Below are 13,051 nucleotides of genomic sequence, written 5' to 3'. Positions count from 1 at the left end.
ATGTTGACATCATAGGTATCATCTCCTACATATCGGCATCTTGGATTGAGGCCCTGAAGACATGTCAAAGTACAATGAACTTAGTGCCCAGAGTGAACAGGTGTTGAAACTTGACACATACCTAATAGCATCTGCTAGGCGCATATCCATAGACTCAACCAATTCCAAGATATCCTCACACACTGTTTCAGTAGCATTGTCTCTATACATGTCAATTTCGGCTTTGAAAATTTGATGTCTACGAGAATGTTAGTTTTCACTTATGAGATTTGTTATATGATCACTATCATCACATACTGCTTTGCATAGTAGCGTTCACTGAATCGTACTGTCCTCTGCTCCCCTGTTACCAATTCGTCAAGGGCGACACGTATCTGTCCATGTCAATCAGGTCATTGAGGACTTCACCGGTGCAAAGATTGAAAGAACAGACACACTGACAGAACTGCACACGAGTGCTATCATGTTACTTGACAGTGGTTTGTCGAGGTCAAAGTGGTCTCGGTCCTCCTTTTGCAGTGCTTCTGGGTCCCGCTTTAGAAACCACTGGTGTGCTATGATCTGTCCAATTATCTGGTTGTGGTATGGTTTGGTAAGGTCCACTTTCCAGAGCTACCTCTACCTCAGTCAGCCAGTCATGATATATAAGAAACCCACAAACCGAGCTATCGACAGTGTCTTGAAATGGTATGTCCACATCACCATGGTGAAAGGTATCGCCAGCCCTGAGGAACACGATGCGAGCAGCTCTGGCACTCCGGCTCATCCTGTGTTCGCTGAGACCGTCAAGCCTGGTGCCATCGGGTCCAGTATCGATACGCGTGTATGCCTTCTGCACAACCTGTATGGCGGTCTGCTTAAGTTGGTGACGAAGAAACGAAGCTGCCATATAGATCTAGTAGACAATCGGGTGAGGATTTGTGTCAGGACTCAACGAAGTAAAGAGCGCATACGTATCCGACCATCCTGGTACTGATATTCTCGTCAGCCCACAGCGGTGCGAACAATGTCCGGAATCGTTCGTTCCGATAGATCGTATATTTCTCGTAAGTCGTGTTGATGATCTTGACAGTCACGTCCATCCTCCCATACTGGGTATACCCAGGCCAGGCATCAACAACAGCGATGTAAAGCTCCAATTCTCGCCTGGCTTGCTTCAGGAAGCCCTTCATCGGCTCCTCAGAGAGCGGGTCAGTGTGTTCATCACTGAGGCTTATACCCGGTCCGTCACTTTCTTCATCGTTCGGCTCCTCGATCGGGGTATCATAGTCCACCTTCCGCCGGCTCTCCGATGCGGCATCTAGCTGTTGCTTCCTTGTGATTTCATTCTTCCGCACCCCAGCATGCTCATGTGCAGTGTGAGAACCTTGTAACAACGCCTCGGTCATACAATCGTACGAAGGTTCTGCGACTAACCCTCATCGTTGGCCTTCCTCAGTACAGGCTCATCTAGCATCTCCTCGTCACCGCTCTCGAGACGGCTGTCCACGACAGGTTGCTCGGCCTTCACCTTTGTTTTTGCTTTGTTAACTGTCCGTCATGTTCTTATCGAGCGCGCATTACGTGAATGAAACTGAGTCAACGTACGGTGTTGCGCCTCAGGGCGCTGCTTGGTGCCGGATATGTGTGAGGCAGACTTGGACGACGTCTTGGTCTTGGTGACGGCCTTTACAGAACGTTGGGTCTCGTCCTTACGCTCTTCATGCCAATAGTAAGTCGGAGACTATAACGCGCGTACTGTCGACTCACTTAGACTGCCCTTCGCATCGTCTCCCTTGGATGTCTGAGAGCTGACCGCATTCGTTTTCTGCTTCTTGTCTGGGTGATCTGAGCGCACAGGGGGCTGCTGGCCGTCGTCGTCGTCGCTACAGACCTTCAAGGTCTTAATGTCGTGTACCTTGTCCGTCCCAGGCGTCAAGGTGCGCATCTTCTGCTTCTTCTCTGGGCGAACCCGCCGTTCACAGTCGCTGCCATCGTCATCGTCGTCGTCGACAAAGTTGGCCGTTCGCTTGCGGCTCTTGTCGTCCGTGGACGTCGAGCGGCACGTCTTCTGCTTTTTCTTGACCGGGCGATCCTGCCGCACGGAGCTCATCCGTTCGCCATCACTACCTTCGTCGGAGACTTGGACTGCCTGCCGCTTGCGCGGCTTATCATCCCGCACCTTCGAGCTCGGCGTCTTCTGCTTCTTGTCTGGGCTGCGCGGACGCGCAGGTGTCCGTTGCTTGTCGTCGCCGTCAGCTTGCATCGACTTTCGCTCGCGCGCCCTGTCGTCCTTGGACTGCGAACCGTGCGTCTTGTGCTTCTTGACCGGCTTGACCTGCTGCACGAAGCTCGGCTGCTCGTCATCGCTATCATCGCGGGATACTGGGACTGGCGACTGCTTGCGCAGATTGTCAGCCCGAGACTTCGAGCGATGCGTCTTCTGCTTCTTGACCGGCTTGACCGGCGGCTGTTCGTCGTCGCTGCCCTCGCGGGAGACCGCCACCCGCTCGCGCTGCTTGCCAGTCTGGGTCTTGGAGCTATGCGCCTTCTGCGGGCGTGCAGGGACCTGGTGCGCATCGTCGCTCTCATCACAGGAGGCTTCGAGTACCTCCCGCTTGCGCGGCTTGTCATCCCGTGCCTTCGAGCCATGCGTCTGCTGCTTCGATTTCTTCGCGCTGAGCCTACGTGCTCGTCGCTCGTCATCGCTGTCGTTGCCGGAGACTGGAAGCGCCTTCTTCTTGCGCAGCCCGTCGCTCTGGGACTTCGAGATATGCGTCCTCGGCTTCTTGTCTGTGCTACGACCCTCGTCGCCGCTGTCATCACGACCAGCCGGCACTGACTTCGACTTGTGTACGTTGTTGCTCGAAGACTTTGAGCTGTGCTTCTTCTGCGTCTTGTGACTCTTGCTCACTCGCGCGGAGCTTTGTTGCTCGCGACCGTTATCGTCCGAGTTGCGGGAGACTTGCACCGTCTCCCGCTTGCGCACTCCATCGTCCTGAACCGTCGAGCTGTGCGTCTTCTTCGGCTTCTTGCTACCCTTGACCGGACATACAGAGCTCCGCTGCTCGCCGTCGTCATACTCCGATTCATGGAGGACTGGGGCTGTCTCTCGCTTGCGAACATTGTCGACGTGAGACTTCGAGCTGTGTGCAGTCTGCTTCTTCTTAGCTGGCTTAACCGGCTGCGCAGGGCTTGACTCCTCGCCCTCGCTGCGCGCAGAGTCGTAGGTAACGTGGACTGCCTCCCGCTTGCGTGCTGTGCCGGTCTTGAGCTTCGAGCTGTGCGTCTTCTGCGTCTTCTTGCCAGATTTAGTTGGCCGCGCAGGGCTCTGCTGCTCGCCCTCGCTATCCCCAGAGTCGCAGTATACTTGGGCCATCTCCTGTTTGCGCGCTTTGTTGACCTGGGGCTTTGAGTCGTGAGCCCATTGCTTCCTCGCGCTCGGCTTGACTGGACGAGCGGAACTCACCTCCTCGCAGTCACTGTCCTCCGAAGAACTGGAGACCGGGTATGCGTCCCACTTGAGAGCCGTCCCGGCCTGAGGCTTCAAGTTTTGCGTCTTCTGCAGCTTCTTGCTAGGTTTGGCTGGACGTGAAGAGCTCTGCTGCTCGAGATAAACTCTCCACCACTCGACGCGAGGCTTCGAGCTGTGTGCAGCCTGCTTCTTCTTGGCTGGCTTGACTGGCTGCGCAGGACTCGACTCCTCGCCCTCGCTGCCCTCCGAGTGGTCGGAGACTTGGGCTGCCTCCCGCTTGCGTGCCTTGTCGATCTGAGGCTTCGATGGGCGTGGTTTCTGCGGCTTCTGATTCACCCTGACTGTCTGAGCAGGTATCTGCTGTTCGTCCTCGCTATCCTCTGAGTCACGAGAGACTGGAACTGTCGCCCGCTTGCGCACTTCGGCCTGAGGCTTCGAGCTACGTGGCTTCTGCTTTTTGTCCGGCTTTGCCGGAAGAGGGGGGCTCTGCTCCTCATGCTCGCTACCCTCGGAGTCGTACGAGTATTGGGCCGTTTCCCGCTGGGGCAGCTTGGGCTTTGGCTTTGGCGGTGGAATAGCTTACATGGAATGAGACCCGACATCGGATGATCAACGCGAAAAACTGCTTACCCTTACCCTTTTTCTTCTTCTTCTTCTTCAATGGAGCAAGGGAGTCGACGCCTCGCGTAGGCCTTGCGCGCGTCGTTCCCTCGTCAGACGGGTAGTACACGCTACCGCTCAGCTCTGTTGCATCGTCATCGCCACCCTCCTGCTCTACTCGTGCGGCCTCCTTCCTCTGATTCCCTGCGCAATACGATGTATATCGACATCAGGTTGATTAATCGAGAGCATACTTACGTTCCCGTTCCTTGATCCAGTCTGGCACGGCCCTGAAGAACGCGCAGCCCCACGCCTCGATCTCCTCTGCAGACGGACCGGGCGGACGATTGCTACGCAGCTTCTTCATGATTTTTTCTATTTCGCGGGCCATATGAGCGTCAACGGTGGATGGGGTAACATGGCGAGAGGCACTTCGCGCTGGGGTATCAGCCTCGGGGAGCGACTTCGAGGACGATTTGGTTGGTGACTTTCGAGGCCGTTCTGTCTCTACGCTGAGACGCTCTCGGCCAGACGACATGTCTGCGAGGAGAGAACGCCAGAGACGCGTCCTGGTGGTCGTTGACAATGAGGGCGCGCGCAGACAAGTCGAGGACGAGCCATATCCGAGAGCGTGGGATAATACCAATATTAAGCACTCGAGACCCGAAGCAGGAAAGAGCCTCAAGCTGCTTAAGACACGCAAGGGCTTCAAGAAGCGCAAGCAAGAGCTTGGAGAGTGGCTGAAGAGCAAGGAAGAGCAGCGCGGCAATACAAGCGCCCGCATTCGAGGCCTCATCCTCATCTCACAACGATCGATCTCACAAGTTGCCGGCGGTCGGGCATGCGTTTGACTACGGTTACAGGAGAGCACAATCCTTGTGGTCTACATTCTATACCTACGCGCCGCGCATGCTTCGGACGTGATGCTCAACTTGAATGCATATGTCGGACTCAGTGAAGCATTGGGTGCTGCTCGCCTTAGAATAATTCGGAACAGCACGGACGCAAGCTGGCTGTACAGGTCACGGAAAGAGCCACGTACCATGACAGCACAGTGCGATGACTGCAACGACTGTAAGCCTAGTTCAGCACGACAGATCCGGACGGATTAGCCCTCTCGAATCAAGTCAGAAGCGTCAAGCACTCAGAACGTCTCGTCTTCCATTGGTACACATCGCGGCGTGTGGTCCTCGGACGGGGCCCACGGTCGACCCTGCGACACGTAACAATATTCCTGTGTGCGGAAGTACATGAGTAGAGGTCCCCGAAAGCAAGGGGTCTGACGACTTACATCTACTTCACAGGCAGGACGGCACTGTATCCATACCGGCCAATCCAGCCACTCGATCAACGTGTCGAACTCTTCGCGCCACTTGTCCAACAAGCGCATTGCGACAAATGGACTCTTGGTCTCCACGTCAAACGCATCCACCCACGCTCCGGTGTAGACTCGGCAGACTTCATGCAAGACCTCATCCACAGCGTGGTACAAAACATGCTCTTGTTTCGTGAAGTTCGACGTAGGGAGATGGCTGGTGAACCGCTCCGCGCACTCGCGCGCGATGTCAGCGAACCACTCCGGCGTGCCGATAGCGCTGCCGTGCATGTACGGGATGAGCGAGACGATCAGCTGTTTGCGCACCGCTGCCGCCCGCGCCCACGCGTTCACAATATCGACGGGCTGGTGCAGCAAGTGCTGCAGGTACGGCAGTCGTGTCGCGAACCGATCCTCGATGACGCGCGCCAGGCCGACCCAGTCCACGTCGCTGCCCGTCCTAGGCTCGCGCGCGGCCACCTCGGCCACATCCGCGCGAACGCGGGCGATGTCTTCGCGCGAGGCATTTCCTGCGTTATACTCGTCGCGCGTCAAGGTGCGCCGCGCTTGCACGAGAGAGGTGAGAGAGGGGTCGAAGAACGAAACGAGGGTAGAGGGGTCGGGGCGTACGCGTAGCTCGCCCGGGAAGTCGTTGTGCCATGACCCGGTGCGTTTCGCTTCCCAGCCCATGGAGGGCAGAGTGCCTTTCCAGCCGGGAGGTGGGATCCGGGGCGGGACGGGAACTCTCGGTTTCTCCGCATCAATCACTAGTTGGTCTACTCTCCGCAGGCCGTGGAAAGTAGCTTCTGTGTTGGCGCGTTTAGAGGGAACGTCACTGAGATTGAGAGATGGCTGGCCTCCCACAGGTCGGGATCCTTGCAAAGCGGCGTTGTCTAGTGATCGAGGAGGACGCGGGACCACTCCTCGGCCGTTGACAAACGGCATGGCAGAGACGAGCTCCAGACCGTCTGAAAAGTCGCAGTACATGATCTCGCTAATCGCACTGATCGGTCAACCGACACAAGGAACAGGAAAAGGGCGTACGCACAAGTCGAACTCCATCCTGATGAACCCAACAATCCCATACTGCTTTGCCCACGCGCACCCGTCCTCGATACGCTCCAGCTCGCCCCACCAGCCCTCATGCTTGTGCTTGAGCTCGCCGAAGAAAAGCAGGTCTTGCGTATCGACGACGCCGTCGACCTTATTGGCGCTGCATCCGTCGAAGTAGATGAGCGTGAGCTCACGCGCCGCCGTGAAGGTGAAAAGAGTGCCGTTCGAGCCACCAGCGAAGACAGCCGAATGCTCCGGGTCGAATGCAATCCAGTCTTGGACAGGGTACTCTGATGAGGGCCGGCCATGGTAGAGTAAAGTGCCTGGAGGAATGGTGGCGCGAATGATGGCATGGCCTGCGAATAACCCAAGGAAGTCGGCCTCACGGACATCAATATTGGTGATTATAACGTACCATTTGGATGCTTCGAGTTCGCCTTCATCTGCATAAGACCGGCTAAGGACTGGAAGATAAGATTCCCCGTCGCGTTTTCACTGAGTTGTTCGTCCCATGGTCTGGAGAGCCATGATGTCGAGTGATTCGGGGCTGCCAGAGGCTGCTGCTGATATGCCCCGACTAGCAGAGCATCTACAACCAGCGCGAGGCCGAGCGCGACGAGCTTCGCCATCCAGCACATCAAGAAAGAGGCAGATAGCAACAGAGGTAGTGCGCAGCATCAGGGCGGAATGAGTCGCCGCAGGCCCCTGGGACGAGTCGTGCGGGCCCGCAGGCTGTCAGTCGATAAGCCCATTTGTGCGGCCTCAGCGCCGGCGGCACTCGCACTGTGGCGCCGGCGGGACGCGACCTGTCACATCACGAGGTGTTGTCACACCGTGTTCGGTCAATCAACGCATGAGCGTAATCATCCAGTCGTTCGCCGGCGATGGTTGCCGCAGGGCCGCCATGTCTCTCACTGTTCGTCCTCAAGCTCACCTTCACGCAAATTCATGGTCCTTGTCCGCGGAATGATGCGTTTCATATGTACTGGTTCCTGGGAAGTACTCCACGCAATATACGAGATCAAGACCACGCAGACGATTTCGACGGATGAAGCTAAGTACTATCGCGGTGCCATTCTGCTATTGTCTCGTTGGCGAATACTGGCTATCCTCGTCTTGTTCATGTCCACGAGCGTGCATCGGTTTGCATCACACGGCCCGCCGACGTAAACATCTCCCCTTACGACCGATGCGGGGCGTATAAATGCCTTCGAGTTCGCATCCGCATGTATGCATGCACCACACTACCGCTCCGGCCTAGCTAAATATGTTACTCCGTGGGCTCTGTGTGGCACCTCTCATGCTATCAGGTGCATATACCGCACAGATCACGACGACAACCCGGGAGAGCATCAATGGCATCGGAGCATCTGGCGCATGGTGGGTGAACGACGTCGCGTTGTTCCCTGCTGAAGTTCGCCAGAACATCTCGGAGTTACTTCTGAACCAAAATTCGGGTACGTGTGCAGTTGTGGGTTGATGAGGATTGCATCACGGGCACGTAGGTGTTGGTATGACCGACTACCGCTATAACCTGGGGGACAGTGGTGTGGGTGTTGGCACTTGGGACAGGGCACCTGAGACGCCGTATATCAGGTGAGTAGTATCGATGCACGCTATGTGAGTTGCGACTCACGGAACGCGAACGATAGTGATGACGTCTACAACTGGTCGGCGGACGCGGCTGACACCTTCTTTCTCAAGGAGGCAGCTTGTCATGGCATACCCATTATCACTCTCTTCGTCAACAGCGCTGTCAGTGACTCTACATCCTCCCCATCCACAAACATGTTGATACTCCGCTACGTAGCCCACCGCGATGACCAATAACAGCGAGAACTGCGGCGGCACCCTCATTACCGAGCGGATCCTCGCGTATGTACAATACCTGGCCGACGTCATCAGCTACTGGAAGACTCAAGGCGTCGATATCGCGCATGTATCCTCCATGAAGCAAGTGTCTGCGTTGGTCTGCCTCCGCAATTTCCGTGCTGATTTGCCTGCCTCTCATGCAAGTGAGCCTGACAACAACTTCGACGATGGCGACCCTACCACTCTCTGTGCTCAAGAAGGCATGCAATTTGTGCCCGAGCAGCGCGCGGAGCTGGTCATGACTCTCGCAGCAATCTTGAAAGCAGCGGTGAGAACCTCCACATAGCCGACAATGTGCGAACTTTGACTCCTCCGCAACGCAAAATCGTACATCACCGATGCACCGATCTGGTAAGTGCTGTAAGCTGAGAACACGACGTTGGGTTTCGACTTCACATCTTGGAGAGACTACAGCGCGGTGTATGAGAGCGAGGCAGACGACCCGCTTGCCGCGATCGGCTGGGGAGAGTAATGCGACCCGACGATGAGCAGCGGGCTCCGGACGGCGAACCTGATCTACGAGTCGCTCGCTTACGCAGAGGATGAACATTGGTATGTCCAAGCGCGACCGGAAAATACGCGTGCGCGCTGACAAGCTTGGGTGGCAGGGACTGGTGGACAGCTCTGTCTAACGGTGTCGGTTCTTGCACGCCGAACAACTCACGCTGCTGGGACGACATAGGATCGGATGGCTGGGATGACGGTGAGATCACCGCAATATACTACACACGATATATCTGACTCGGTTCAAGAGCAGGTATCATCTACTACGACGCCAGCAACGAAACACACTATTACGACCTCCAGCTCACCAAACGCTTCTCGGTGCTGAAGCACTTCACCAAGGGGCCCGGTCGGATCCGTGCGTCGTACGGTCACCGCTGGCATCGACGCGTCCGATGAAAACTGGCGCGTGCTCGCCTTCGACTACCGGGCCACGTACTCGCAGCAGCACAAGTCGTGATGCAAGCCATTCGCGAAGTGTCATCGGAGGATCTACTCTGTCGTCGCTATGAACGCGCAGTAGAACGCATCGAGCATCACGCTGACGCACGACGACGCATTGGAGCTAACGCAGCCGACGAGTTTGTACCGGACGAGCGTGACGAAGGACTAGTATGTGGAGGTGGAGGTCGGGCCTGCGCTAGGTAAGTAAGGACGAGTCGCTAACGATCGAGGCGCCAGAGATGAGCATTTACACGGTATATTTCAAGTAGGTGGTCTGAGTTGCTGGCGATCGCTGCCTGTGCTGCTATACAGACCTACTGTGTTTCGGGCGAACATAGGACGGTAACTGCTTGACGGTACTTACAGCTCAACGCAGGGCCCGATAGGTTCAATCCGCGTGCACCCGCGGCGGAGACGGCCGGAGTTCGCTGCGGCGTTGCTTCGTCCTATCATATGCGCCTCCAGGCTCCTGCAGTTCATTCCATCATCTACGTGGGACCGCAGAGCCAAAGGATCATTTCAGGACTACTTTTTCAGGCTGGACTGAGCTTTTCCCTCTCAGAAACGCAACGACACCAGCCTCTATGGTACCTCTATGGTGACATTGATCATGATGCATAGCGGACGCGCCGGTTACACTAACTTACACCTCCGGAGGAGAGATCAATTGATGCGGCAGAATGCGCACCGGTACCAGCTTGAGCGCCGTGAGCACTCCGCCGCCAGAATCAGCTAGGCGGTCCCGCATCATGCATGGCGTCCTCCAGCGTCCTCCTAGCCAGCTCATCGCGAATGTTTTGATGAACGGTATCGGGCTTCAGGGGCAGCTTGAGGCCGCAAATTTGAAACGAGTACGATGCTCTATGACGCTCAGGTAGAGCGGGTATCCGAAGGCTGGTTCCAGAGGGTGGGAAGACACCGAAATGCGCCGCTGCGTACTCGGCCATCTTCTTGCGTATAGCTCACGGCTTCCCACCAGGGCACTGGCTCCCTGGCATAAGCGTCGAGCGAAACGCTGTCATGGCGCTTTGTCGGCACCCGTTGTCACGTAAGTCCACAATCAGCTCTTCGAGGATCGCTTTTGACGCGTGCCGTGGTAGGCGTTCGAGTGGTGGCTAAGCTGCAGAGTTCACCGCACAAACTGCAACGTGCAACCTCGATCCCCTTACGGCTCCGATAGCGAGTGAAAGTTCCGTCACAATGGGCGGCGATGGGGCCGCGGCGGGTCCCCATCAGCTTCTCATGTTTCCTCCAACGGCCTGGCCGCCTCGTGCAGCAGCGCGCAACAGTCAATGTCCTCGGGAGTCGGAGAGCCTCGTATACGTACGTTACCCGAGTGATATCGGCGCCTATTCTGAATTAGCTTCCGGGCGCACTTCTGGTCGGCTTCTCGATACACTGCTACGTACTTAATCCTGCCGTCGGCCTTCATGCTGCGATTCCCCTCAGCAACCCCCTCCTGCCCTTCATGCGCTGGCGGCACAGTCTAGCCCTCCCTCTTTACGCGTCCAGCGTCGCGCTGGGAGTCTGCGCTAATGAGCAGGTCCCAATTATCCCTCATCCCGAAGTCGGGCATGGATCCCAACATATCAAGCCCTGGGATGAGCCGCCTAGCAAGGATGCAACGGGGAACCTCATTTTCCAGTCTTTGGCATCACTGCTTCAGTTGGCTCCGAACTCTAGGTACATCAATGGTGCGTCGTCGCCATACACCTTGACTATCGTATTAACTATGAGGCTCTTAGGGCATTCCATCATGCGTGCCAGCATCCCTCCAGGTACGCTCCTCTATCACGGGCGCCATTTGAGGGAGCCGCCTGCGAGAGATTGGCTCGCATTGGACCCGGAGCATTCGCACGTCTTCGCGGCAGGCGCGAACGGCACTCTCTTCACCTACAGTACTGCGCGCGAGATCAATCTACTTTTCTTCGACGGCGCCAGCGGTAACAAATTCGGAGGAACCGTAGACACACAAGACGTCCTGTTCTGGGGCGAAGTCGACTACGACCCTCACGACGAGTGGTTCGCCGAAGTGGCTCGCTTTCAAAGGATGTGTGAGTGGGGAAAGCAGTACGGGATTGACGGGATTGCTAGGATGCAGCTTGACTTGTGAATCCAGCTTTATTCGTGCTCGCGAACGTACTGACACGAGGGACATAGCGAGATCATGTACTGCAACATCCCAGAAGGGCTGGAACTGGTCTCTGCCGTACCGCTGGTCGCCAACGATGGTTTCACATTCCCCCCTGTTATTCCCAACAACGCCACAAACTTGAATGACCTCACGCAGATGCTACCTCCGATAAAGGTTCCTGTACCAAAACGCGAGCCCATGAGGCCGCCGGAAGGGTGGAAGGGTAGTTTACCTACCACCTTCCCCGAGGTAAGGCACGTGGGCACCTGGCACAACCAGGGCGAGGTACGCATCCGAGTCGACCCCTCTACTATGGTCTCCTTCTACGACCCGACCCTCACATCGCTCGTCGAAGCACGCCGCTCGCACAGGCGCATCGAGTATCGGCTCGAAGGTATATCGAAGGAGGATGTCGCACGCGTACAAGCGGACGTCGCGGAGATGATGAGTCGGGATCCAACAGCGAAGAGTGGCGTGGATTGGCAAGCACTTGCGCGTGCAATCCAGGACCGGTTTTTCGACCGGTTGCCATACGTACTCCACCTCCTGCATCAGCCTTTCAGCAGTGCGTTCTTGCAAGCAGTGACTCTCCGCAGAGAGCTCTTTGTGTCGCTGCTGCCTTACATGCACCGCGAGCGCATCGGCACGCCGGAGTGGTACGCGCAGATAGCCGAAGGGTGCGCGACGCGCTACACTGCGCATCTTCCGGTGTCGAGGTTCACGAAGCAGGAGCACATCTTGTATGACGCCACGAAAGAGGTGCTGCATGAGATCTGCCGCGTGTATACCGAGGCCTGGAGGGACGCGTTTGACATCGAGGAGCGACAGGCAGAGCAGGCTGTAGGCCTCTTCACCAAATGGAAAAGAGAGTTCGATGCGCTGGCCCAGTGGCTCGACTGGCCAGTATGGATGAAGTGCGAGCCTGCTTGTGGCGTGGGTGTAAGTGTCGTTTTCTCATGGGTACGTGCTCTACTAAACAATCTGCTTCAGGAATATTGTTTCTGGCCGCAAGGTGCAATCTGGGAGTCAGAACCTGGCCGCGAGCCTCACTGCTTGCCTATGAACACGGACATCTTGTGATTTTAATGCAGATGACTCGCGGTTGGGAGCGACGCCCCATGTACTCTAGACTTGCTTGAGCTTATGCATGATATATAGACCGGATGTCCTGGTTTTCCAGTCATCACGATGATGTCCACCATGATGCTTGCGAGAATGTGAATGTATGTAGACATAGACAAGTAGGTGACAGAGAACCGGGACAGATCGTGCATGACTTACAAATTTCGCTGAGACACGGTTGAGGAGGTGGAGGGTGCCTGCGCCCTTGCACTTTTACTGACCGTGGCCAGCTTCGCGTCACTGAGTACAAAGCTTGATTGGATGCTCTCACCAACATAGACGATGCACGCAGCTGTCGTCTTCAATGATCTGCCAGTTGTCCATAGAACAAGCGTGGCCGACGATCTATTGTTATGCTACGGAAATACATCGAACAGAAGCTGCATAGTACTAAGTTACATACTTGTCGTATCAAGATGTGCGGCGAACAAACCATGAAGCACCTCATGAATGAAGGCTTCACTTGTCCGAATCGCCCGAACACCTGCTGATTAGACAGGTATCCGTTGGTTGTTCTTGGCGCTTCACCAGAACCGATGCAGAGTGGATGTGT

General features: G+C 56.2%; 5 protein-coding genes across 5 annotated transcripts; 3 read left to right on the top strand and 2 right to left on the bottom strand.

Annotated features, from left to right (window-relative positions):
- Window positions 1-194: 194 nt before the first annotated feature.
- C8Q71DRAFT_463987 (uncharacterized protein) lies at window positions 195-1,511 on the bottom strand. The gene is made up of 5 exons (XM_047918703.1): window positions 954-1,511; window positions 662-895; window positions 438-612; window positions 298-374; window positions 195-238 (listed from the first exon to the last, which is right to left on the bottom strand). The coding sequence occupies exons 1-4, from the start codon at window positions 1,386-1,388 to the stop codon at window positions 358-360; spliced, it is 861 nt and encodes a 286-aa protein (XP_047781474.1). The 5' UTR covers window positions 1,389-1,511; the 3' UTR covers window positions 195-238; window positions 298-357.
- A 3,357-nt stretch (window positions 1,512-4,868) lies between these two features.
- C8Q71DRAFT_805110 (uncharacterized protein) lies at window positions 4,869-7,163 on the bottom strand. Its single transcript, XM_047925985.1, has 4 exons — window positions 6,838-7,163; window positions 6,418-6,778; window positions 5,346-6,363; window positions 4,869-5,288 (listed from the first exon to the last, which is right to left on the bottom strand). Exons 1-4 carry the CDS (start codon window positions 7,058-7,060, stop codon window positions 5,199-5,201), a joined length of 1,692 nt encoding a protein of 563 aa, XP_047781473.1. The 5' UTR covers window positions 7,061-7,163; the 3' UTR covers window positions 4,869-5,198.
- Window positions 7,164-7,689: 526 nt separating this feature from the next.
- Window positions 7,690-8,580, top strand: C8Q71DRAFT_702507 (O-glycosyl hydrolase family 30-domain-containing protein; the record flags this gene model as incomplete). The annotated part of the gene is made up of 5 exons (XM_047920254.1): window positions 7,690-7,879; window positions 7,928-8,018; window positions 8,075-8,177; window positions 8,233-8,379; window positions 8,443-8,580. 5 exons carry the CDS (start codon window positions 7,690-7,692, stop codon window positions 8,578-8,580), a joined length of 669 nt encoding a protein of 222 aa, XP_047781472.1.
- A 198-nt stretch (window positions 8,581-8,778) lies between these two features.
- Window positions 8,779-9,197, top strand: C8Q71DRAFT_855128 (uncharacterized protein; the record flags this gene model as incomplete). Its single annotated transcript, XM_047927148.1, has 3 exons — window positions 8,779-8,846; window positions 8,903-8,997; window positions 9,052-9,197. The coding sequence occupies 3 exons, from the start codon at window positions 8,779-8,781 to the stop codon at window positions 9,195-9,197; spliced, it is 309 nt and encodes a 102-aa protein (XP_047781471.1).
- A 1,388-nt stretch (window positions 9,198-10,585) lies between these two features.
- On the top strand, window positions 10,586-12,577 carry C8Q71DRAFT_744328 (uncharacterized protein). The gene is made up of 4 exons (XM_047922938.1): window positions 10,586-10,936; window positions 10,988-11,351; window positions 11,403-12,315; window positions 12,367-12,577. The coding sequence occupies exons 1-4, from the start codon at window positions 10,711-10,713 to the stop codon at window positions 12,454-12,456; spliced, it is 1,593 nt and encodes a 530-aa protein (XP_047781470.1). The 5' UTR covers window positions 10,586-10,710; the 3' UTR covers window positions 12,457-12,577.
- The last annotated feature ends 474 nt before the right edge of the window (window positions 12,578-13,051 follow it).

Source organism: Rhodofomes roseus (genome assembly GCF_022264815.1).
Source record: "Rhodofomes roseus strain CIRM-BRFM 1785 chromosome Unknown C8Q71scaffold_5, whole genome shotgun sequence".
Lineage (NCBI taxonomy): Eukaryota > Fungi > Basidiomycota > Agaricomycetes > Polyporales > Fomitopsidaceae > Rhodofomes > Rhodofomes roseus.
Note: the sequence above shows the minus strand (reverse complement) of the source record. Positions and strands in the feature narration are given on the sequence as shown.